The 26504-nt window shown below is 36.5% G+C and overlaps 1 protein-coding gene across 1 annotated transcript in view; it reads right to left on the bottom strand.

The window, feature by feature from the left end:
- Positions 1–26504, bottom strand: part of pkd1l2b (polycystic kidney disease 1 like 2b) — a 41871-nt gene that overhangs the window by 10580 nt on the left and 4787 nt on the right. Inside the window, exons 5-26 of the mRNA XM_049465791.1 lie at positions 26190–26233; positions 24671–25701; positions 23780–23882; positions 22503–22635; positions 21290–21475; positions 19595–19740; positions 18397–18564; positions 17100–17240; positions 16841–16996; positions 15246–15370; positions 15042–15159; positions 13871–14002; positions 11629–11854; positions 10362–10552; positions 8840–9070; positions 7216–7317; positions 6942–7120; positions 5705–5851; positions 3742–3941; positions 3406–3644; positions 1369–1971; positions 7–118 (exon numbers count right to left, since the gene is read on the bottom strand). Coding sequence (XP_049321748.1) covers positions 7–118; positions 1369–1971; positions 3406–3644; positions 3742–3941; positions 5705–5851; positions 6942–7120; positions 7216–7317; positions 8840–9070; positions 10362–10552; positions 11629–11854; positions 13871–14002; positions 15042–15159; positions 15246–15370; positions 16841–16996; positions 17100–17240; positions 18397–18564; positions 19595–19740; positions 21290–21475; positions 22503–22635; positions 23780–23882; positions 24671–25701; positions 26190–26233 — 4713 coding nt within the window. The remainder of the gene's footprint in view (positions 1–6; positions 119–1368; positions 1972–3405; positions 3645–3741; positions 3942–5704; positions 5852–6941; positions 7121–7215; positions 7318–8839; positions 9071–10361; positions 10553–11628; positions 11855–13870; positions 14003–15041; positions 15160–15245; positions 15371–16840; positions 16997–17099; positions 17241–18396; positions 18565–19594; positions 19741–21289; positions 21476–22502; positions 22636–23779; positions 23883–24670; positions 25702–26189; positions 26234–26504) is intronic.

Genomic DNA, 26504 nt, shown 5'->3' with positions numbered 1-26504 from the left:
AGTTACCTGAGAAAGCAGGCACCTTGTTCTTCAACATTTTAATGTACTCTTCATCATCTTCATCATCATCATCAACAGACTTCACCACCAAAGCAAAGAAGACTGCAAAACCAAGTACCTGCAAGGTGAATGTAGCATGGTCAAAAAAAAATTATATGTTTAGAAAAAAGAATATGTTTATATTTTTAGAAAAGAATATGTTTATATTTTTATATACACTCAATAAATAGTTGCATCCAGTGGGAATCAACCAAAAGCAATGAAACTGGTCGGAGAGTTTTGATACTGGATGACAGGGGTAAGTAATTTGAATTCAGTACGGTCCAGTTAGAGAAAATTTTGTCAGGCCAAGGTCCGGACCGTCGTCATTTTAACTTGTATACTGAAGAAGCCTAGTATTTTTTTGTATAAATTATAAATACTATTCAGTATATTTCAACAATATTTAATGTTTTAAATAGGCCTGTCACAATACTACTACTATTTTATTTGTATTAGATTCAGGCCTGCCTGTCATGATAACTACATGAATGACAAATCCTAAAATATATGGAGAATTGTTTGCTGAACTTGGCAAGAATATCAGCTTTGTTTAAAAACAGCAATTTTATTTAATTTAATATTATTACTATTAGTATGTTTTTATAAATTTAGTATTTTAATTTCTTTTTCTGGTGCACACAATCTGAATTAGCCTTTCTCGCTTTAGTCTCAGACTGCTGCTTCTCACTGCCTACTTCGTCTGTGTGAGCTCCACACTCCCGCATCTGCACAGATCTGATTGGCAGAGTAAAGTGTTTAATGATCTTACAACACACGTGATTGGTCTGCGAGTTTACTGCGCCACAAAGCACGTATACCGTAAAGACAAGAAGAGTTCTGCCGCTTTAAATGAACATTGTCAGAATTAAATCCTTCTTAGTAGTTTATTGGTTTTGGTCCACATCGGGCCGCGGTCTGCCTATAAGGAACTTCTGCTGTATGACATTCAAAAGCAATTTGAGTCTGAGGGCCGGTGTTAACCATTTGGGTGCCTTAAGGACAAATGATTTGTGGTGCCATACATTTTTACTTTTTCCTACATTTTCTATCTCATTAATTACTATTAAACAATAGTGAATACTATTACAGATGTTCTTCAAGACTTTGGTCATGTTGGGGCTTCGAGTGGTCCAGTGGTCTAAAGTGCTGCCACTATGATCAGGAGATCGCCGGTTGGCAGACAGCTGCATGACGTAGCACTAGCAATGCAATCTGACACTTCTTTCTGGGTTTAACAATTTTTTTGACGATGAGTGTTTGTGTTTATATATACACTATAATATCTTAGGTACAATAATATGTATTGTTTTGACCAACGTCTCTTACTTTTACAGGCTGGATGAGAAGAAGACTCTGAAAGAAGGACACGCTCAACGAAATGAGCCAGCTGATGGACTTCTCTTTCCCATAGGTCAACCCATACATCATGGTGAAGTACGCCGACACGCCGCTTGTGGCTGCTATAAGAAACCAGCCCACAAACACGAACCACCAGGGCAGGCCTTTCTGGCAGCACTTCTTCTTGGATGCACCGCTGCTCCCTGCTGGGCTGGAGATGCAGGTGAGCTGCAGTTTGCTGGAGGTAGAGGACAGGTGGGCTTCCAGCAGCCCCTTCATTCTCTGGACCTGCAGCACAGCCCGGCTGTAGATCTCTGGATCAGATATCTCTGAAGGCCCAATCAGCTTTAACTCCTTCTCCAGGTTCTGGAGCTGCTTGTAGAGATGCTGCTGGTAGAGTTTGTACACTGACACTAAATTATTGTGGGAATCTTCAATATCAAATCTTCTGAGAGTGGAGTTCTGCTGCTGAATGATCTCTTCAATAAGAGACAGTAATGTGAAGATATCTGTTCTACCAGATTCCAGCGCTGTCTTTGGAACAGGGCACCCCACTGCTTTAGCAAGCGAGCCAAGTATTCTCTTTATATCCTGAAAAAGAGAGAGAATAGATAGATACTCAGCAAACGCTTTTACTATCTGTTAGTAGAATTTTTATACTAGTTAGTAGAACGTTTTTAAAATTTCTGTCAATCTGTCAAGTTTTCTGGCTGTTCTTAGAATTTTGTAATTTAACACTTGTGTCAGTGTTTTAATTTTTAGTTTTGGGAACATTTCCATGACATTACTATTCGTCTGGGAGGAAAGATCTAGCAACACTATTTGGCTAAAGTACTGGGACACCTGCTAGTTTATAATTTCTTTCAATATCAAGTAAATTAAAAGTGTATTTATCCTTTAGAGTGTATAGGGTTTATCCACAAACATACAGATAGAACATACAAAATTAAAAACTGGAATGTAATAAAAAAAATACAAAAAAAAGGAAAACAGATGATCACAAGCCATCAAACCAAGCTGAAGTGCTTGATTTTTTTTTGCTCCAGGAGTGGCAATAACTTATCCAAAAGCAGTGTGTAAGACTGGTGGAGGAGAACATGCCAAGATGCTGAAAAACTGTGATAAAAACAGGGTAATTCAACCAAAATGCATTATTTGAGGTCTCAAAGCTCTGCATCTTTCAGCCATTTCTCATTTTCTGCCAATAAATCCTCTAAATGACAATATTATTATTCTGATTTGGGAGATTTTTTATAGAATAAAACAACAATGTTCATTTTACTCGAACATATACATATAAACAGCAAAAAACAAAGAAACTGATTCAGAAACTGAGGTGGTCTCTTAAATAGATAGATGAACCGAGTATCATTTCCCATGACTTTTGCCATTACCCATGGAAGATTTCCGTCAAAACTGCTTGCCTGTTTACATGGACAATTCTAGCCAGACACTGCCTGTCACCATACAGTGGCCCTGAAAATGGTACACAATCCAGTTTCCCAAGTTTAGCAGTAAATTGCCAGAGCCTTAAAGAAAAACTAATGAACTAAAAACAAAAAAAGTATATCTTAGGAGTGCTGGAACAGATGGTGTTACTGCACTCTTTACTGCAGCATTTAAACACTTACACACAGCACATTCACACTTTCATCATAATAACTAGAAAAAGACACAGAAACACAGATAAAACTCTGTAACTATTAATAGTAGAAGTCTTTTCTCTAGAGAAACTACAGATGAAGCCAGAGAGCGGTGAGTACTGTTTCCTACACCTTCAAAAGACTCTTGAAAACCGGAGAAAACTGCTACAGGAAGAGTCACGTCTGGCTGACCCACATGGAAACAGCTTTAGCCTTTAGCTCAGATTAACATGATTGGACTGAGTCTCAGTTTCAGCAGTGAATAGAAGAATTAGAGGACTGACAAGTGAAGTGATGAGCAGTAATAAAGTTATTGTTGAGATGAGAAAAATTTGACCGGTAATGTATGCTTGGCTATATAGTGTACCATGACTCAACTTACTTTAATGACATATTCCACAGTGATGTCTGTCCTTAAACAGCCCTGTGGCAAAGCGATTGAATGTTTCTTGTCCTCCAGAGCAGATTCAAGCTTGGGTATCTGATCTGATGCTGTCTGTTGGGTCTTCTTCCGTGGGCGGGCGAGTCTAAAGATGCTCACAATCAAGAGATTGACGGGGAACATGATGATGGAGCTCTGGATGCCGACCATCAGCTGCCTCCAGCTAAACTTGATGCTACCTATAATCAGAGCAGCCAACACTTAATGTCTTTCTCGGTGACCTGTGGTGAATATTGGTGAGTTTTGGAGCAGTACTATAGTGGAAAATAACTTTACCTATGGTCACACTCTGCTCAGAGGGGTCACTGGGTATACCCCAGAACATGATGCCGGTCAGCATGGTGCCGAGCAGCAGGGAGAAGCAGCAGGAGACTCGCTGCACTCGGGTGAACCTGCTGTTAGCAGGGCGACTGATCACGGAGAACCAGAGATGACCATCAAACAAGTCTTTCGCCGTCTTCATGAAGAATAGATTACTAAAAAATAAAGAACAAGAGGCTTTATTTTTTCTGGTGCTTTATTAACAAGAATAAAATCCAGCAAGCCCAGTTTTGCTGGACCATCATTGGCTATATAGATTTGCCAATAGCATTTCAACAATAGGGATGCTCTACTCTGTTACTTCTGTTACTGGAACTCACTCCTGTTACTGAAATTCATTCCTGTTACTGAAACTCATTCCTGTTGCTGAAACCCACTCCAGTTTCTGGCACTCATTCCTTTAACCCTTTATGTTATGAGTAACATGAATGGAAGTAACAGGAATGAAGTTTTACAACAGAATTAGCAGTACCACTTTAAAATAAGACTATCTTTATAAAAGGTTTGTAAATGGTTTACAATTAGTTCATTATTGGTTACTAATTAGGTTGTAAATGCCTTAAAAATCATTAATAATCAGTTAAAACACATATGTAGAAAGTGCAACAATGACCTGTTATTTGCCAAATAGTGAACCCACAGCCATCTATATTGTTAAACTTTAGAGCTTGTCAGATACTCAACTTACTTCGTCTTCTCCATCTAACTCAACTTGCTTCTCCATCTCCATATTCTCCATCAGTCAACATCAGTTTAACCATTTATCTCCCAAGTTTAATCATTCCATCACCAACTCTTTTACTCATTTATACACAACAGGTCATTGTTGCCCTTTCTACATGTGTATTATAACTTATTATTAATGATTTGTAAGGCATTTACAACCTAATTACTAACCCTTAATAATCAAATTGTAATCCATATATAAACCCTTTATAAAGGTAGTCTTATTTTAAAGTGGTACCGAATTAGCAAAAACATGAAAAATAGCTAAAAGCATGAGGACACTGAGCACATTCTAGTGATTTCCCCAAACATAAAAATTTTAGAAACTGAAATTATCGCATTTTAAGGCAATAAATTTGATATTTTTCTCTCTGATAAGAAGTTTTGTCTTAAGCACTGTGTAAGTGTAAGATTATTTTACTTATTTTCGTAATAATTATCTTATTCAGTCTTACTTAGAATTTTCTCCTTGTTTTAAGTATTTTGAACTCAAAATAAGTACAAAAAGACACCAGTCAATCTATCCTGATTCTTTTATACAAATATAAGTCAAGGAATAAGGGATTTTTGCTTGATTTAAGTCGTACTTCACTCATTTTGAAACTTGCTTATTTTAATAAATCTTACTAACGAAAATATGCTTACCCCATTGATAGATATTTGGCTAATTTAAGCATTTACGTCTTAATTTACACATATTTTGTCTAGTTTATGCCAATGTTTTTTTGCAGTATGGATAAGACTGGACACCCCTGATCTAGCAATGTGGTGCTAATGACACAGTTCATTAATGGTGCTAATAGTGTAAGTATGGTGCTAATAGTGCATTAATGGTGTTAACAGTGCATTAATGGCAACAATGCTATTGAAGACACTAATGCCATGGCAATTATGCTAACAGTGCAAAAGAGGAAGTAACAGTGTGGCGGCAGTGTTAACAGTGCTGTGCTATGCTAATGGGGATGCTAACAGGTGGTGGTTCTAATAAGTATGCTGGTGATGCTAACACTACTATTGCTAAATGCAATGCTAATGTTTTTTAATCAATGAAAAAAGCCAATTATTTCACATGCACCTTTCAACAAACTCAGTCACTTAATCAGTCAGCTAGTGAAATAGTCTCTACTAGCCTGGCCTGCTAGGTTCTCCCACAATAAAACTGTTCTGAAGGAAGTTCTCTGGAGGTTCTCACCTAAATCTTTTTAAGTCTGTTTCTGTTGCCAGGGAAAACACTTTATCCAGGGTGCATTCTCCCATATCAATAGCCAACCATGAGCTGCACAGGAAGTGCCACTTCTGTCCATTTTCCAGATCCTGCACCATCACTTTATTCACATACCTAATAAAGAAGAGAAAATACTTACTGATCATACACAATAGGAGAGTTGTCCAGACAGATATTAAGCCTATAGAGCATTTTGAATAGAGATTTTTAATTGCCAGTAAGACATAGTCTGCGGCTATGGCCCTTTCTAGGAAACTGAACCTATGGGCCCTGTATTAGAGATCTACAAACAAGATATTAACAGCTTGATTTAAGGCGTGTTAGCGTGTCTTTACTATCATAATGATGTGAAAAGTATGCCACCACCCCATCAATGTAGATATATTTACAGGTACTGTTGCTATTTAAATGACACAGGCAGAAGGTGTACAACTGGTATATAACTGTGAACTCAAGAGCACAAAAAAGAAATAGTTTGTGTGCTGAACAAAATATTATATATAGTTTGTATATTATATATTATAGTGTATAATATATATATATATATATATATATATATATATATATATATATATATATATATATATATACACTAAGAAAAATAAGTACAGATTTGTACTTAAAAGAGCACAACGCTTATTGCTGGGGCTGTAACTTACATTGTGGTATAACAGATTACCTTTCAGTGAAAGTCTTTTTTTGTACCCATGCTTTTTTTGTACCAGTAAGGATTATAAAATTATAAACATTATTGTCAACTGAATATGTGTCTAGAACTTAATCCAAATTTGTCTGGCTTTCAAATAAAAATGTATAATTAAAATATGTAATGTTTATTAGTACAGTGATACAGAATACTGAATGTAGCTTTTGGCTGGTTAATGGTATAAATCTGTACTTCCTGCAGTTAGGAAAGACTTTGTACTTCAGAGGGAACACATCTGACCCTACAAACACCAATATTATACCTTTGAGGGTACAATTATGAAAAGTTTAGAAGAAGAGTACAATATTTATTGTACCTCTGTTCTTGGGTTTGTATTAAGAAGAATATTTTGCCCCTCCCCACTTAGGAATACTACTGCTTTTAATTTAAATGTAAAGTGTATTCTGAAAGTATTTGGACTCAGTGGCATGAGATTCTTTTTTGTTGTTGTTTAGTCTCTGCCCTAAATCAAGACGCTGAATGCACTGTCCACTGTACCAAGCCGGGTGTGTCCCGGAGTTATCGTGCCACAGTCTGATGCTCTGCAGATCTCCCAGATTGAACGGGGTGCTCAGCAGGAACATGTCCACCCCTCCCCTCTCAAACACCGGCTTATCCGGATCAGTCAGGTGATGGGGCTCACTCTCCCACACTGAGCCTGTTACAGTCACTGTCACCTGCAGGAAGAGCAGAACAGCACAATTACTGAACTACTACAGCAACACAACTACTAAACTGTTGATCCAGTCAGTACTTATCTTATAATACTGACCTGAGAGGAAGTGGAAGCTCCCCGCCGGTGTCCGGTACTGATAACCAGTAAATACCGATACTCAGCCAGCGGATCATTATCCTCCAGCACCGTCACCTTCACCTGTTATATACAGTAAATACAGTACCAGTCAAAAGTTTGGATACACCTTCTGATCCAATGTTTTTATTTTTTTCCCCTACATTGTAAATGAATAATGAAGTGATCTAGTCTATGAAGGAACACATAAGGAATCATGTAGTAACTAAAAAGTGTTAAACAAACCAAAATACTCTGTAAAGAAGCATTTAGCTGCTGTTCTCTGGGGAGTTGTTAACTTGCGGTTTCTGAGGCTGGTAACTCTGATGAATTTATCCTGTGCAACAGAGGGAACTCTTATTCTTGCTTTCTTGGGGCGGTCCTAATGAGAGCCAGTTTCATCATAACGTTTTTGATGGTTTTGCAACTGCACTTGAGGATACTTTCAAAGTTAAATTTCTTAAATCTTTTTTTTATTATTACTTAGTTGAGTAGTTCTCGTCATAACTTGGATTAGAGCATTACTCAAATATTCACTATTCACAGTATACCTGTAACTCTACCTCTTCACAACTTTACAACTGATGCTCTCAAACACTTTATTAAGAGGCAAGAAATTCAAATAATTAACTCTTGATGAGTTCAGCACAGCTGTTAACTGAAAGCCTGAATTCCAGGTGACTCTACCTCATAAAACTGACTGAGAAAATCCAGCCAAGATGTGCAAAACTGTCTAATCTAATCAAGAGGTGCTACTTTGAAGAATCTTAAATGCTTACTAAATAATTCCAATTTCTTCATAGTTTGGATGACTGTAGTATTAATGTACAATGCAGAACATTTGTCCAAACTTTTAACTGGTACTGTATCTTTTTTTGTAATTATAGTGTTATAAAGCACTATAAATTATAAAGCAAGACAACATTTTTATTCAAGAAATTTCTAGCTTGTCGTCTGCAATCGTGCACAAGAGACTTGGACACTGCTAAAGGGAATCAGGCTCGATCTGGAGGTAAACTATAAGAGCTTTTTGGGTACAAACTGTGCATTGTAAATAGTAAATTGTGAAAAACTAGATGCACAATGTTTATCAAACAAATTCAATTACCTGTGGAAATAGATTTTGTTTGATGTGAACTTAAGAGACTAAAAACTTTGGACCAAAAAAACACAGAAACAAGAAATACCTCTTGTCTATATTAAAATTTTAATTATGTAATAATGTAAAATGTTCTAGTTATTAGGTATAAATAAAAAAAAGTTTTTTTTAGAAAATGTTATATATGCTGTGTTATCCTAAATATGATGTAAGCGAATGATGCAATTTTTGTAATGTATGAAAATTCTTTAATAAAGTTTATTTTAAAAAGCGAAAAAAAAGTTAAACCTGTGTTGGTTGCATCCAAAAAGTTACATTTTAAATTAGAATTTACAATTAAAATGTACAGTATGTTTGTATTCAATGTAGCTGAATTATCACCTTCAGAACACCTCAATGCACTTTTACACCATTAGAATTCATTCCTACCCTATTATTTTTATTCTATTTGATATTCAGTCTAATTCTCCCCTAATTTTCAAGTACAAACAGATGGGTTAAACAGACCTTAACTTGGTCCTGGAGGTCTTTTCTGCGAGCCCAAACCACTGTAATAAAGTACAGAAGGAAAACAGCCCCAACAAAACACACCACCACAGGATTCTGGGAGAAAGTAGCGAACAGCTCGGCAGTGCGCGTCACGTCCACCGCGTTCGGCATGACAAAAAAAGAGCTGCCGAAAAACGTCAGGTGGGTACAGAGACAGTGAGTGACCAATCGGGTGGTCCCGGGCCCAACCTGAAAACACACACCTTACATAACTAAGCATATAGAGATTAACATACAGTACAAAATAATCTAATTTTATTTTAATCACAGGAATAAGTAAATTAAGTGGCTTACAAAAGTTTTCATATCCTTTGAACTACTTTTTTCCCCATTTCGTCACCTTAAAACCACAAACTAAATGTATTTTATTGAGAATTTATTAAGTGAAAGACCAACATATAATAGCACATAATTGTGGAAAAGTGGAACAAAAATGATACATGGTTTTCAACATTTTAATCAAATAGAAATCTGAGTAAAAAAAAGTGTAAAAGTATTCAGCCTCTCCCATATAAGCACTTAGTCGAGCCACCTTTCACCGCAGTTACACCTGCAAGACTTTTGTCTACCAGCTTTACGCATCATGTTCTGCAACAGAAGCTCAATAGGATTTAAGATTGGGTTATTCTAACACATGAATATTTTTTTATCTAAACCATTCCAATGTTGCTCTGGCTGTATGTTTATGGTCATTGTCTTAAGTATTTTACAGCCTCAAACAGGTTTTTTCTCCAGGTTTACCCTGTATTTAGCTCTATCCATCTTCCTATTAACTGTGACCAGCTCTGGATTTCTGCAGCTCCTCCAGAGTGACCATGGGACTTCTGGCTGCTTCTCTAACCGGTGCTCTGTCAGCCGGACCATGGCCATGACTTGGTAGGTTTGCAGTTGTATAATACATTTTTCACTTTATGGAAATGTTTTTCGAATGTTTTTATAACCTAACCATGCTTTAAACTTCTCCACAACCTTATCTGTGGCCTGTCTGGTGAGTTCCTTGGTCTTCATGATGCTGTTTGTACACTAGTGTTCTCTAACAAACCACTGAGGCCTACACAGAACAGATGTACTTATACTAAGACTAAATTACACATAGCTGGACTCTATTAACTTATTATGTGACTCATGTGATTTTTATTTGGTTAAAATATTGAAAACCGTTTATCATTTTTTTCCACTTCACACTTTTGCAACTTTGTCACTTAAAATATCAATATAATACAATTAAGTTTGTGGTTTTATGATGACAAATGGTTACAAAGTACGAATACTTTTGCAAGCCATTGTATAGATAGATAGATAGATAGATAGATAGATAGATAGATAGATAGATAGATAGATAGATAGATAGATAGATAGATAGATAGATAGATAGATAGATAGATAGATAGATAGATAGATAGATAGATAGATGATAGATAGATTTCGCATTAAAAACAGTAGCTAGCTAGCTAGATAGATAGATAGATAGATAGATCACCCTGCAGCCATAGTCACTCCAGTTGGTTTTGATGTTGTCCCAGTATTTGCACTGAGCTGCAATGGATGAGATGATCACAGAGGCATTGGAGGAGTTCACACCTGCTCCCACAATGGGTCTCACTAGAAGATAGTAAAGCCCAGCTTCTAGTGCCCCATCTTTGGAGTCAATCACCCATGTGTACCTCTCCTCTGAGTGGAAATATTAAGAATAATACATAAAATAAATATAACAACCCATATGGAAAATAAGTATTTGTAATATGCCTTTATGAATATATCGAAAAATGTATAGAAATGGCTAAAAAAATCATAATTTACTGCAATTCTTTGAGATATGGAAAAAATGTCTGTATACTTAATGTATATGGGCATGAATCTGAACGAGAAAGCTTAATTTATTAATTAAATCCCAAAAGGTATTATACAGTCCCCTATTAATACATAGTTTAGAAGCCACACTCTTTACTTTTAAATTTCAATTTTAGCCTATACTTCTTGCTAATTCGTGATTTCCATCTTCTGGTGAAGTATCTGTACTTTTGTTCATGAAGTCATTTGGGAACAGTAGATTGTGATACCTTCACTCTGCCCTCTGGAGGTTGTTTCTTATGTCACTAAATCTTGTTTTATGGTCTTGCTTTACAGTACTCACAATGTTTGTGTTATCAGAACCACTGCTGTGATTTTCCTTGGTCTACCTGTTTGAAATCTGTTATTTAATACACCAGTGATGACTTTCTTCTTCAGGACATTCCAAACGGTTGTTCTGGCTATGGCCAATATTTGAGCAATGGCTCTGATTGATTTTCCATCTCCTCTCAGCTTCACAGTTGCTTGTTTTTTTTACTCATAGACTTATAGCTCTCTGTTCTTTATGTTGGTTACTCTTCTAACTATAAATGCACAGTCAGCACAGATAAACCCATATCTGAAACTGAACGCAGACATGCAGCACAGTTCATTGTTTGCTTATAAGAAAAATGGGTGAGTTCAGACAGAAGGTACTATCTTTTGAACTGTGTATCAGATTTAGATGTTTAAATGCTGAAATGTTGATATTTTGTCTCATATGAATATTTTAATGACAAACCCTGATGCTTTTGGGTCTACAGCAGAAATAATTATAATTAGGGATTAAACTAACTGTTCCAATACTTTTGGAGGGGATTGTAAATGACCATATAATGCATGTTGGTTAAGGTGCTTCAAAGAGCTAAACTAGTAAAAGAGATTAAGATGGTGTGCTACTCTTGTAGAATAATTACCTGGAGTGGTCTTATGCAGAGGTAGCTGGATTTGGGCTTTGTAATGAGTGTCATTTGGATAATATTTAAATCCCAGTGATAACTGCAACGCTATCTCTTCTGAAGGGTCTAGTTTCAGCACCAGAGATGTGTTGGGATTGGTCAGGTTGATGGCCAGTGTGCTGTACTTGCTCAGGTCCAGAACCGTACTGTTCAGATCCACAGCTTCCAGCCTCGGTAAGAGAATCTACGAACAATAGGTCAGAGTCGCTTTATTTCACCAGAAAAATATGTCAAACAGTCAAACAGTCATTAAACTTAACAGCTGTAACATACCACCAAATAGTCCCTTCACAGGGTTGTTGATTTGATACCCAGTTTGCAAAGCTGCTGTTTTCAGGGAGGCATTTGAAGACACAACAGTGGGCCTTAATCAAGGCCTATAATCCTCCCAGATGACATGTGGGACAGTGGTGAAGGCACTGGGTTATTGATTACAAGGTTGTTGGTTCAATCCCCAGTTTCCCTAAGCTGCTGCTACTGTGTCCTTATGTAAGGCTCACAGCCCTCTTTGCACCCTAGGTGTCACAGAATTCTGACCCTGGCTTCCTTATCTTAGCTATGCCTTAGTTGTTTAGAGGATTAGATTGTTGATGAGAGAGTTGTGGGTTCAATACCCAAGTTTGCAAAGTTGCCACTGTTAAGGTTTTAATGCTCTCTGTTCCCTGGGAGCTATTGAATGTCCAACCATGGCTTCCTGATCTTAGTTATGTCTTGATGTTTTGAGGGTTAGATTTTTGATGATTGGGTTGTTGGTTCAATACCCAGGTTTGCAAAGCTGCCACTGTTGGGCCCTAATTAGGGTTTTAAACTTCTCTGTTCCCTGGGTGCCACAGGATGTCTGACATTTAAGATTTTAACCCTCTCTGCTGCCTGGGAGCTATAGGATGTCTGACACTGGCTTCCTCAGCTGTAATATGTGAAAACATATGGGGCAGTAGTAAATGCACTGGATTATTTATCACAGGGTTGTGGGTTCAATACCCAGGTTCCTTAAACTGCCATTAGTGTGTTCTTATGCAAGGCCCTTAACCTTTTCTGTCCCTTAGGTGTTGCAGAATGCATGACTATGGCTTCTTCATCTTGGTTATGTCTCCGATGTTTAGAGGATTAGATTACAGGGTTGTGGGTTCAATTCCCAAGTTTGCAAAGCTGCCACTTTAAGGCCCTTGATTAGGATTTTAACATTCTCTGTTCCCTGGGTGCCACAGGAGGTCTGACATTTAAGATTTTAACCCTCTCTGCTGCCTGGGAGCTATAGGATGTCTGACCCTGGCTTCCTCAGCTGTAATATGTGAAAACATATGGGGCAGTGGTAAAGGCACTGGATTATTCATCACAGGGTTGTAGGTTCAATCCCCAGGTTTCTTAAACTGCCGTTCTTATGCAAGGCCCTTAACCTTTTCTGTCTCTTAGGTGTTGCAGAATGCATGACTATGGCTTCTTCATATAGGTTATGTCTCAGATGTTTAGAGGATTAGATTACAGGGTTGTGGGTTCAATACCCAGGTTTGCAAAGCTGCCACTTTAAGGCCCTTGATTAGGGTTTTAACCTTCCCTGTTCCCTGGGAGCTATTGGATGTCTGACCCTGGCTTTCTCGGCTGTAATATGTGAAAACATATGGTGCAGTGGTAAATGCACTGGATTATTTATTACAAGGTTTTTGGTTCAAACCCCAGGTCCCTTAAGATGCTATTAGTGTTTTCTTATGCAAGGCCCTTAACCCTTTCTGTCCCTTAGGTGTTGCAGAATGCATGACAATGGCTTCTTCATCTTGGTTATGTGTCCGATGTTTAGAGGATTAGATTAAAGGGTTGTGGGTTTAATACCCAAGTTTGCAAAGCTGCCACTTTTAGGGCCTAACCCTCCTCTGCTCCCTGGGAGCTATAGGATGTCTGACCCTGGCTTCATCAGCTGTGAAATGTGAAAATATATGGTGCAGTGGTAAAGGCACTGGATTATTTATCACAGGGTTGTGGGTTCAAAACCTGGGTTGGCCAAGGTGCCACTCTTGGCAGCCCACCACTCCCTGCACTGTGTGGCCAAATTCCATCAGTGCCCAGCACATGGTGTAATGTTATTTTATCTTTTTGACTGGAAATTAAATTAACTGGTCTCTCAATTGTCCACAGTACTGTATGAAAAATCAGTGTGGATCAAACCATAGCTAGTGCAAACTGTCTAAATATCTTTCATTCTTACCTCTATCTCCTTATTGAGGTTTGAGACAGGAATGACAGAACCGTCCTCTCTGGTGAGAGAGAGACCCCCCACTGCTCCACTTATAGCATCACCTTTACTCCAGGAGAACGGGTTCATCCCAAAACTCAACATCTGTGACCAGATAAAAAGAAGTAAACCATTATCAGAGTTTATTATAGGGTAGTTTTAGAATAATATAAGGTATTTTATAGAAAATATATACGTCATTTACTGTATATAGTGCATACGAATATGACAAATAGATTTGTTTGATAGGAATTATCTGACATATATGTATATGTATATGATAAATATTTAATATCGCATATATGTACTGTATATGAAATGCATACAGTGTGTAGTATATCTTAAACACCATATATGACACAGGTTCTTTACGTGCATAAGTATATTATAAATAGATTATAGTGGTATGTATATGCTAAACAAAACAGTGTATATGATTTAAAGTCAAAAGTTTGGACACACCTTAATTTCAGTGTTTTTCCATTATTTTAAATTTATTTTATATTGAAATATTTGTTGTATTTGTATTGCATTATAGATTAATAATATGTTTTATATTTTACATTCTCCAAAAAGTAGCACCTCTTGCTTAGATGACAACTTTGCACCACTTGGAATGGTTTTCAGTTAACAGCTGTGCTGAACTCATCAAGAGTTAATTACTTGAATTTTTTGTCTCTTAATGTGTTTGAGAGCATCAGTTGTAAAGTAGTGAAGAGGTACAGTTACAGGTATACAGTGAATAGTGAATATTTGAGTAATGTTCTCATCCAGATTATTTCAAGAACTCAACTAAGTAAAGAAAAAAGTGACTTTAAGAAATGGTACGTCAGAAATTGTCTTTAAAAAGTATTCTAAAAATTGCAGCCAAAAAGACCATCAAAAACATTATGATGAAACTGGCACTTATTAGGACTGTCCCAGGAAATGAAGAGCAAGAGTTCTCTCTGTTGCACAGCAAGTTAACAGCTCCACAGTTAAGAACACCTAAATGCTTTACAGAGTATTTTGGTTTGTTTAAAACTTTTAAGTTACTACATGATTCCTTATGTGTTCCATTATGGTCTGTATAACTTTTGACTGGTACTGTATACATACAATATATATTATTTTCTTTTTAAGGCAAACCAGAAGCATCTCTCACCCGCACGTCCATTGGTTTGTCTGAATGCAGCATTTGGGGGCCTAATAAAGGGAGTGTAAAGGCTGAGCTGTTCTTATCAATGCTGAATATCTGGTTGTGAAGCTGATCAGGAGACAGTCTAAAAGATAAAACACACCATACCACATTCCATGATGCAGATGTCTGGTTTAATATTACAAAAGATCACAGAAAAAGATCTCGTACCTGTTGACATACATACTGATCAGGGGTGAGGTGAGGATCAGCGGCTCACGGTTCGGCTGTTTATTAGCCAGTAGAGCACTCTGTATATTCTCAGTTATGTTTAATATTGTACTGCTGATCTCGCTCTGAAAGATAACAGGAACATCTTCAGGATGAATAGGATGATACTCAACGTGTTAACCATGAAACAGTATATAATGTAAGGATAAAAGTGATGGGACACCTGCTTAGCCTCTAAAATAGCAATACACCAAATTCAGAGCACACCTGGCTCTTAAAGGGAAGTATAAGCAAGTTTTTTTTTTTCATGTTACGCCCAAAATACACCGAAGATTAATTAAGAGTGTTAGCACATTCCTTTTGCACATTTCGAGACGCGCCAGGTGTACTTTTCTCATCGTTATGACAGCAAAGACAGATTTAGAGACACACTCTAAATCAAGCTGCAGAGTGCATGGTTGAAGGCTCAGCTATAGATCACTAAAATATTGGGTACAAAAGGTAAAGTTTGATTGTCATAGAAACTGCAGAATGAAAAGTATCAATACTTCATATAGATACCACATCCACAATGAATACAATAGATCTCATCCACATATCCCACAGGTCTTTGCAGTGTTCTTTAGCTTCTGTGGGACATGGCAAAAAGTCATAGGACACAATACATGTTCTATCCCATGATATAGTGCATGTCAAAACCTCAAACTAATCACTTCTAACCTCATTCCTTTCTTAGACCCTGTCTTAAATGTCTTTGCCTTGAACTTCTATGTCCAAAATGTGCATCATTATTTATAAGTCGCTTTGGATAAAATGCAATGTACTGTAAATGTAATGCAATGTACCATATTTTTCACACTATAAGGCTCACCAGATTATTAGGTGCTTTATTAATAAACTTTTTTTTTTACGGTCTATTTTCATACACAAGGCACGCTGGATTATAAGGTGCATTTTAAGCGGCACTAGTAAGGAACAGGGGTGTCGCTATGTTTTTCTTCACTGGGGGCGAGATCTGTAAAGCTAAGCTAAGTTAAGTTAAGTAATCAAAACTGTAATTCCTTAAAAAACATTTTCAGATGAGTCTGATAAGTCAAACGAGTGCTAAATATTAGTCTACACAGATTTCTCTTCTCAACAGTGTTTATTTGGGTGCGTAAAGTGCTTCCGTTTATTTACTGTAAGCTTAGATTTCTAGATTTCAACTAAGACTGAAACATTAGCATTAGCGGCTAATGCTGCCCGACAGCGATACATTGAGTAACCCTGAGTGTTCCGGTAAACCAGGGCGATATTTATTAGCTGGCGGTTCGTCCAACGTAGCTTGTTTTAACACGGTAAACACGCAGACTACAGTCAGATATACTCACCTAATGCTAATACTGCTGGAGAACTCAACTGAAACTCCTGTATAACTCTGTACTTCAGCAGAGTGACTTTACTGCTCCTTAATACCTGACTGGTTAAATTCATACATAAGGCGCACCAGATTATAAATTAAAAGGAAAATTAAAGGAAATTTTTTTTATATTTTAAGTGCACCTTAGAGTTTGGAAAATACGTTAATGTAAAGTAATTACATCACAGTTCTCTACCTGTTTATCTGAGTTTGCAGACACTTCGAGGATGATACCTGCAGCCTGAAAAATGGGCGTGGCTACCTGCATCATCAGTGCAGAATCATCTCCTTCAGTGTGTGAGGTGGACGTCAGGGACGTGCTGACCTTGTTGAGAACACAACATGCGTTCATCTGCGGATTAAAAACGTTAAAAGTTAAGACGTTTACATAAGTAAAGCTTACCTTAATAATTAATATCCACACACATATGGAGTTTTCTGAGTACTTTTGGTACCTCAGCGCTAGTGGTGATCTCATCCTTCAGTGTGACGAGGCTGAAGACAGTGTTAGCAGTCGTCTCTGCCTCTGTTAGAACCACGAGCGGTTCTCCAGCAGTCATAGCATCACACATATGTCCCAACATCTCCTCCCGCAGCTTCAGACAAGAATTGATTACAGCTTTATATCAAAACTACATTTCTAACTTTAATATTGAGCCCTTATTATTGAACAAAAAAACATCAAACTACCAGTTAAACATTTTAGAACACCCCTATTTTGTGCTGCATGGCCCAAATATTTTATCTTAGCAATGACTTTATTGCTGCTCATCACTTTACCCGTCAGACTAACTCTAATTCTTCTCTTTACTGCTAAAACTGAGACTTAGTCCAGTCATGTTAATCTTAGCTAAATGCTAAAGCTGTTTTCATGGGGGTCAGCCAGACATTTTCCTGTGGCAGGTTTCTCCAGTTTTCAAGAGTCTTTATTTGAAGGTGTTGGAAACAGTACTCACTGCTCACAGTTTTATCTGTGTTTCTTTTTTTTCCAGTTATCATGATGAAAGTGTGTGTTTTTAGCATAGCAGATGTATGTAGCCATTTTAAACTTTTAGTGTTTTAAATAAGTCTTTTTTGTTAGTTTATCTTTTTCTTATAATTTTATGTTCTCCGTTCATTATTATTCATTTCCTCATTTCTTATCATTCTTATCATTTTACTTTACTTTTACTATTACCTTTTTATTTATTTAATATTTTATAAATTCTTTACATTTTATGTCTCAATTTGTTTTTTTTTTTGGTCTTTAAGACCTTTTATTTTACATAGATTTTTTTATTCATATATATTAAATGTTGATTTAAACTTTGATTTTTACTATTTTATTGCTTATTATTTCAATTTTTTAGTAAATGTTTTCAATCCCTTTTAGGTTGTAAATGCTCAGAAACATTGTAAATGAAGTTCACCCTTAACGTGAAAATAAAGGTTGATTGATTTTGCATCCTGTAAGCTGTTAACAAATTAGTAGTTTCCAATATAAATTTGTTTAGTTTTGGAAGATAATGTTAATGCTAATGGTAATGTTTCTGTACCACTTAAGTTCACTAGATTTCAGGCACCATTTCTGGTTGATCACTGGATTTGAAACGCTTAAATGGCAAAAATAAATGAAAAAAATGGGGTCCTAACATTTTTGACCGGTAGTGTATACAAATCATTTTATCAGTTATAATAAACTGAAATTGATTGGAAGCTCTCAGTTATCTGAAAAAATCTTATATAAAATGATTCTATAGCTAGTAATCGTACCTTTTTCTTCTCTTCTTTGTTGCTCAGATCTTTGTTCAGATTAGTGGAAACAGACAGAAACATCTGAGCCAACACTGAGGCTGAGGACGAACCATTCAGCTGAGTCACGTACTGAGACACAAGAGTCCGTAAATCCTGGATGGTGGAATTAGAGCCGGCATCTCTAACCTGTTAAGGAAATGTACAATGTGAGCACACATGCTGTGTACACTGAAACAAGAACATAGCAGACGTATGTAGCCTAGTATAAAGATGATCACAAAAGATCACAAAAATTATTTTTTTCCTTGATTTTACCTAATTGAAAACCTCTGGAATATAATCAAGAGGAAGATGGGTGATCACAAGCCATCAAACCAAGCTGAACTGCTAGAATTTTTGCAATAGGAGTAAAGGCATAAAGTTATCCAAAAGCAGTGTGTAAGACTGGTGGAAGAGAACATGCCAAGATGCATGAAAAATGTAATTAAAACCAGGGTCATTCCACCAAATATTGATTTCTATACTCTTAAAACTTTATGATTATCAACTTGTTTTCTTTGCATTATTTATGGTCTGAAAGCTTTGCATCGTTTTTGTTATTTCAGCCATTTCTCATTTCAGTAATTTTATGCAAATAAATGCTCTAAATGAAAATATTTTTATTTGGAATTTGGGCAATATGTTGTCCGTAGTTTAAAGAATAAAACACCAATGTTTACGTTACTCAAACATATACTGTGCCTATGAATAGAAAAATCTGAAAAAACTGATTTAGAAACAAAAAAAATCAAGTGGTCTCTTAGGTGTATTTGCATTGTACTAAAATACATTCATTTTCAATGGGCATATATGCAGCTAAAACAAGGAAGCCTAGTGCATCCCAAGTTTTAGTTTAGTAGTTTTGAAAACAGTACTTTTACATAACACACTTTTACTTAAAGAGTAAAAAGCTTGAGTTGATGCTTCAACTTCTACAGAAGAATTATAAAGCCTAGTATCTATACTTCTACCTACAAAGTAATAAATGTCATAATTTTCAAACTTTTGAGTATGAGTGAATCATTCACAGAAGTGCTGCTGGAGTTCTTAAACACCAGTGTCAAAAAGTTCACCAACCAGTGTGTGTGCATGCATTCGTTAGAAGGGATGTCCACAAACATTTAAACATAAGCTGTAAATCATATTAATACTAATACCTGTATGGTTTATTACTAACCTGTGTAGACAGTGTTGTGTTGGTTGTGCGACCGTTCGCATTCTTAACGATGACTCTCAGCCCGACACTGTGATTACTGCTTTTATTCCCCAGGGGAAGGAAGAGCGACCTCATGCCCACCTCACTGCCACAATAGAGTTTACCACCTACAGAACAGGGGAAAATTCATCACCTAGCAACATCTTATCCACCAACAGCTATACCATAACCAATTGGCAACACTAAAGTCTGAGTTGTTTCTCACTCACCCATCTAAAGCACTGGATTCAGGTGTTCTAATCACTATCATGGCCACAGGTGTATAAAACCAATGTAAAGCTGCTGCTTTTAAGACTTACATTATCAAACTCAATGCAAATGGTTTGATGCAGAGGTGTAAAACAGATGAGGCTGGGTTTGTCTGTTGCCAAGAGAATTGTACTTTTTTTATTGCTTTGTACAGAATGTAAAGTTTGGTAGAGGGGGGATAATGGTGTGGGGCTGTATTGTATGAGTTGGGCTTGGTTCCTTGGTTCCAATGAAAAGATAAGATTGTAGACGATTTCCTTTATTATATTAAACCCTATGGACAAAGAATGAGTCACTCAAATCTTTGAAATGTTTCTTATGGACTAAAGTATTTTTTTCTAGAGTAACAAATCCCGCTTTTCTGGCAATCAGATGAATGAGTCTGGGTTTGTCAGTCGCCAATAGAACGGTACTTTCTTTGACTGCACTGTCCAAAATGTAAAGTTTGGTAGAGGGGGGATTATTATATTATGTCATGGGGTTGTTTCTCAGGAGTTTGGCTCGGACCCTTAGTTCCAATGACAAGAACTCTTAATGCTTCAGCATACCAAGAACTTTTAGACATTTTTTTTTCTATACTTAGTTGAGTAGTTCTTGCCATAATCTGGATTAGAACATTACTCAAATATTCACTATTCACTGTATACCTGTAACTCTACCTCTTCACAACTTTACAACTGATGCTCTCAAACACATTAAGAGACAAGAAATTCAAACTAATATTACACATTGTGTAATTGTGTGTGTGTGTGTCTGTTTACTCCTGATCACTTAATGTACCTATGGGTATGGGTTTTTTTAAGAAATGCCACCAATTTTTTGGTAAAGAAAACATATTTGAATAATCTTAGTGCTAGGCTTAACTAGTGTAATGAAAATTAAAAATGTATTTATATGTTTGCAACACAAATGTCAATATTACAGATATAGGACCCTATTTCACAGCCTTTAAAGGCACATTTTGGTTCTCATTGCTATCTTGCACTCCGCCAACAGTCTATTTTCACGCATGCATCATTTAAATAGCAATGACGCTCGTGAATATATCTACACAGATGGGCATGGTCTTAAGATTACCTGGCATATTGCTATCTATGCCATAATGTAAAGTTTGGTAGAGGGGGGGATTATGGTGTAGGGTTGTTTTTCAGGAGTTTTTTCAGGAGGGCTTTTGATGCTTCAGCCCTATTTAAACCCTAGTGACTAAGAATGAGATGTCACTCAAAATACTTTTTAGAAGTACTTTTAGGAGAGTGTAGCAACCCCACAGTATCCATCTAGCAACACCATAGCTACCAGCTAGCAAAGCTAGCAATCACCTAGCAACACCATAGCAGTGTTTCTTTCAGGAAATGCCTTTTTCTAGTTCATAAACTTCTGTGATGCTGTAAAGGTGCCCACTCTCACCATCCAGCGTGGTCAGGCAGAAGGTGCAGCAGTCTGGACAGCAGAACTGATTCACTGTGGAGCACGATATGTTGAAAGGAGAGAGGATATCACCCACAGGTGGGTTGATGGAGCAGGTGAGTGGACTCTGGGCTTCCGATAATGGAATGATGAAGGTGTCATAACCAGACTGGCCATCTTTTGATCCTGTGGGATGAAGACATATATATATCTTTTTATTATTCTCTAATTTTTAATGTCTGTAAAAAAGCAAATCAAGTGAAAGATAGTCAATAACCCAACTGGTCAATAGACCCCCCCCCCCCCCCCACCTCCTAACACAATGCAATGCTCCTAACACTATGGACAAGCATATGTCTCCTCTGATACATACAGCTCTGGAAAAAAATAAAAGACCACTTAAAAATATGGGTTCCTTTGATTTTACCAAATTGAAAACCTCTAGAATATAATCAAGAGGAAGATGGATGACCACAAGCCATCAAACCAAACTGAACTGCTTGAATTTTTGCACCAGGAGTGGCATAATGTTATCCAAAAGCAGTGTGTAAGACTGGTGGAGGGGAACATGCCAAGATGCAATAATAAAACTGTGATTAAAATCTAGGGTTATTCCTCCAAATATTACTTTCTAAACACTCATATATTTTTATTGCATTGTTTGAGGTCTGAAAGCTTTGCATCTTTTTTGTTATTTCAGCCATTTCTCATTTTTCTGCAAATAAATGCTCTAAATGGCAATATTTTTATTTGGAATTTGGGAGAAATGTTGTCTGTAGTTTATAGAATAAAACAACAATGTTCATTTTATTTAAACATATACCTATAAATAGCAAAAAACTATTCAGAAACTGATTCAGAAACTGAAGTGGTCTCTTCATTTTTTCCAACTCTTTTCCAACTGCAGCCAATGCAGCATCTCTAGGTAGCCAATCAGTGCACTCGGAGGAAAGTGCCAGATCCCCAGCTCTGAAACATCAGTTAACAGACGCCTGTGCTGACCACCTACCCACCCAGGGAGAGCATGGCCAATTGTACTCTCTCAGACTTCGGCTGCTGATGGAGAAGCAGCATAACTTGGGACTTGAACCAGTGATCCTTAGATCATAGTGGTCTTAGCATCTTATTCCACTGGACCTTTCAAAGACTTCTGCTCTCTACATTTTTCAACAGTATTTCAGAAATGGAAAAAAACAGAAAAAAATGTCTGTACCATATACTACAACTCTGATATCCTGTGTTGCAGCTTTCAGAATTGTGCTTGGCACAGCAAATATGTTGACATTTGAAGCCTGTTGTTTCAGCAGCATCTGTCCATTTTCCTTGTTGCATGACTGTGAAAGGGCCTTAAAATATAAATATAATATAGAAGATTAAAACAACAGTGTGTAAATCAGAAGATAATTTTAAAACCATCAATTTGATTGTTTTGAAATGGATAAAAAGTGAGCTTTTATCAATCTGATTCAATTTGATTTAATTTCAATCAGTTAAGGGGCTTTTGCATATATATATATATATATATATATATATATATATATATATATATATATATATATATATATATATATATATGCATTGCAGTTTAAAAACATAGTACCAGTCAAAAGTTTGGACACAACTTCACATTCAATGTTTATTCTTTCAGACACTGTAAATTAGTACTGGAGTGATCCAGACTATAAAGGAACACATAAGGACTCATGGAGTAACTTAAAAGTGTTAAACAAACCAAAATACTCTGTGAAGAAGCATTTAGGTGCTCTTATCTGGGGAGCTGTTAACCTGCACTTTCTGAGGCTGTTAACTCTAATAAAGGTATGAGGTATAACAGAGGAAACTCTTGCTCCTCCTTTCCTGCAGCCTTCCTGATGAGAGCCAGTTCCATCATTATAAAGTTTTTGATGGTCTTTGCTGCGACTGCACTTGCTGCGACTTGCAACTTTCAAAGTTCTTGAAAAGTTTCAGATTGACTGATTGTCATTTCTTTAAGTATTTTTTTTCTTTACTTGGTTGAGTAGTTTAGTAGTTCTTGCTTCTCATAATCTGGATTAGAACATTCCTTAAATATTCACTATTCACTGTATACCTGTAACTCTACCTCTTCACTACTTTACAACTGATGCTCTCAAACACATTAAGAGACAAGAAATTCAAGTAATTAACTCTTGATGAGTTCAGCACAGCTGTTAACTGAAAGCCTGGATTCCAGGTGACTCTACCTCATAAAGATGACTGAGAAAATCCAGCCAAGATGTGCAAAATTGTCTAATCTAGGCAAGATGTGCTACTTTGAAGAATCTTAAATACATGTTTAACACTTTATTTGTTTACCATATGTTTTTCTTCATAGGTTGGATGACTTTAGTTTTAATCTACAATTTAAGGTGTGTCTAAACATTTGACTGTTACTGTACATTATAATACTGTAATTTAAAATTATAAACCTACAGAATAGTTTTTAGAATTGGAAGTTCAGTTATGACTTACAGAATCAGTGTCTTCAAAATACCACAGTATGGTCTGACAGCCTGCACATTCTACTTGTAGAGAAACACCATTATCTGCATTAACCGGATCACAGTTTGAACAGCTGAAAGAAAGCGATAGAACATTAATGAGGAACAGGAAAATAATAAAATACACACACTTAAACAACACCTGGACAAAACAGGGCTGGAATAATATACTATACTATATACATAATATACTATAATATGTACAGTACATTACAGGAATAACAATTGCAATGGACATATCTCTTTCCTAAAAGACACCAATGGACCATCACCAAGGCAACAAGGTGGCTGACATGCCCGGAGGAAAGTGTGGGATCCCTAGCTCTGATATATCAACCAACAGACACCTGTGCCGGCCATTATCACACTAAGAGTAATGTGGGGAGAAAGAGAGCACCATCTTTCCACCCAGAGAGACCATGGCCAATCTGCTTAAAGTTTTGTTGGAGACCTGCTGTCCATCAGAATAAAAATTTACCAGCATTCAATCAGCAGATTATCCTCACCCACAACATACGACAACACACACTGAAGTAAAGTATGGTAGAACTGCAGCCAAGAAGGCAGAGTAAGGGTTCATTATATCTAATTAAGAAAATTATCTAATATAGAACACTTTTCCTAATATTTTTCACCAGTTTACTCTACTGTTTAGGAATGGTTTGTAAAATAAGTGGGTCTTGTTGTATGTTGCTAAGGCTAGTTTCTATCTAGTTTGGTAATAAAATATTTGCACAATAATGATGATGCTCCTAAAATAAGAGACAAAAGAGAAGAAGGAGAGTATATACTTTTTGTTAATCTGAAAAAAGTTTGGATTGGATTGAAATGATAATAAATGAAAAATAAATTATTATCTTACCTGATTTTTATTTGAATTGTATTGTTTGTAGTGACAGTAATGCATGTGCTTGCTGATCCACTGTCATTATTTGAAGAGTAATTCCCATTGGATTGGCCATTGTTCGAGTTATTCCCATTAGACTGCCCATTATTAGAGTTATTCCCATTATTGGAGTTATTTCCATTATTCCCATTAGACTGGCCATTGTTTGAGTTATTCCCATTAGACTGCCCATTATTGGAATTATTCCCATTATTGGAGTTATTCCCATTAGACTGGCCATTATTAGAGTTATTCCCATTATTGGAGTTATTCCCATTAGACTGGCCATTATTAGAGTTATTCCCATTATTGGAGTTATTCGCACTAGACTGGCCATCATTGGTGTTATTCCCATTATTGGAGTTATTCCCATTAGATTGACCATTATTAGAGTTATTCCCATTGTTGGAGTTATTCCCACTGTTGGAGTTATTCCCATTGTTCCCATTAGACTGGCCATTATTAGAGTTATTCCCATTATTTGAGTTATTTCCATTATTGGAGTTATTACCATTATTAGAGTTATTTCCACTGTTGGAGTTATTCCCACTGTTGGAGTTATTCCCATTAGACTGGCCATTATTAGAGTTATTTCCATTATTGGAGTTATTCCCATTATTGGAGTTATTACCATTATTAGAGTTATTCCCATTATTGGAGTTATTCCCATTAGACTGGCCATTATTAGAGTTATTCCCATTATTGGAGTTATTTCCATTATTGGAGTTATTACCATTATTAGAGTTATTTCCACTGTTGGAGTTATTCCCACTGTTGGAGTTATTCCCATTAGACTGGCCATTATTAGAGTTATTTCCATTATTGGAGTTATTCCCATTATTGGAGTTATTACCATTATTAGAGTTATTCCCATTATTGGAGTTATTCCCATTAGACTGGCCATTATTTGAGTTATTCCCATTATTGGAGTTATTCCCATTATTCCCATTAGATTGGCCACTGTTAGAGTTGTCCTCTTCTTCTCCTTCTTCTGATGATCTTTTGAACTTTCCAAATGGAAAACAAAAGGGTTTTTGTTTATTGGTTGGAAAACAATGTATTTTCTGTTTCAAATGCATAATTATATGCTGACATGCCAAAAGTCATAAAACAGCAGTAAGAAAATTGATTGTTAGGTGTTATCCCAGGGACAGCTTTGGTATGCCCAGACCTGTTTAAGTTGTGAGGTGTTATCTTGTTAGTAAGGCTACTTGAATTATTATAGATTAGTGGGGTCTGATAGTGGGTGCAGATGAATGGGGTGGGTGGTAATGATAATGACTGGCGGTTTCTGTCTAAATGTATGTGTGTGAAAAAGCGAGTCTGGCAGAAATCACATCCACATTTAATGCAGGAAATTCTATACACACATATCCCACAGGTCAGTGCAGCGCACATTATCTTCCATGGAACATGGTAAAAGTCATGGGACAGGACGTGTGGCATGTCAGTATATGTACAGTATTTTAAAGTATATTTATTTACATTAAAATACCTTAGTGAAGGAAGCTTTGGTTTCTGTTGCTGAAATTTGAGGTTCTGTATTACAAAGGAATCAACAAATCAAGAGAAGATATTTGAAAATTAAGTCTCCTTTTTAATAAACATATACAGCTCTGGAAAAAAATAAGAGAACACTTAAATATCATGATGTTTTTCTTTGATTTTACTGAATTGAAAACCTCTGGAATATAATCAAGAGGAAGATGGATGATCACAAGCCATCAAACCACCAAACTGAACTGCTTGATTTTTTGCACCAGGAGTGGCATAAAGTTATCCAAAAGCAGTGCGTAAGACTGGTGGAGGA

The sequence above is a fragment of the Astyanax mexicanus genome, chromosome 16 (genome assembly GCF_023375975.1).
Source record: "Astyanax mexicanus isolate ESR-SI-001 chromosome 16, AstMex3_surface, whole genome shotgun sequence".
Classification (NCBI taxonomy): domain Eukaryota; kingdom Metazoa; phylum Chordata; class Actinopteri; order Characiformes; family Acestrorhamphidae; genus Astyanax; species Astyanax mexicanus.
Note: the sequence above shows the minus strand (reverse complement) of the source record. Positions and strands in the feature narration are given on the sequence as shown.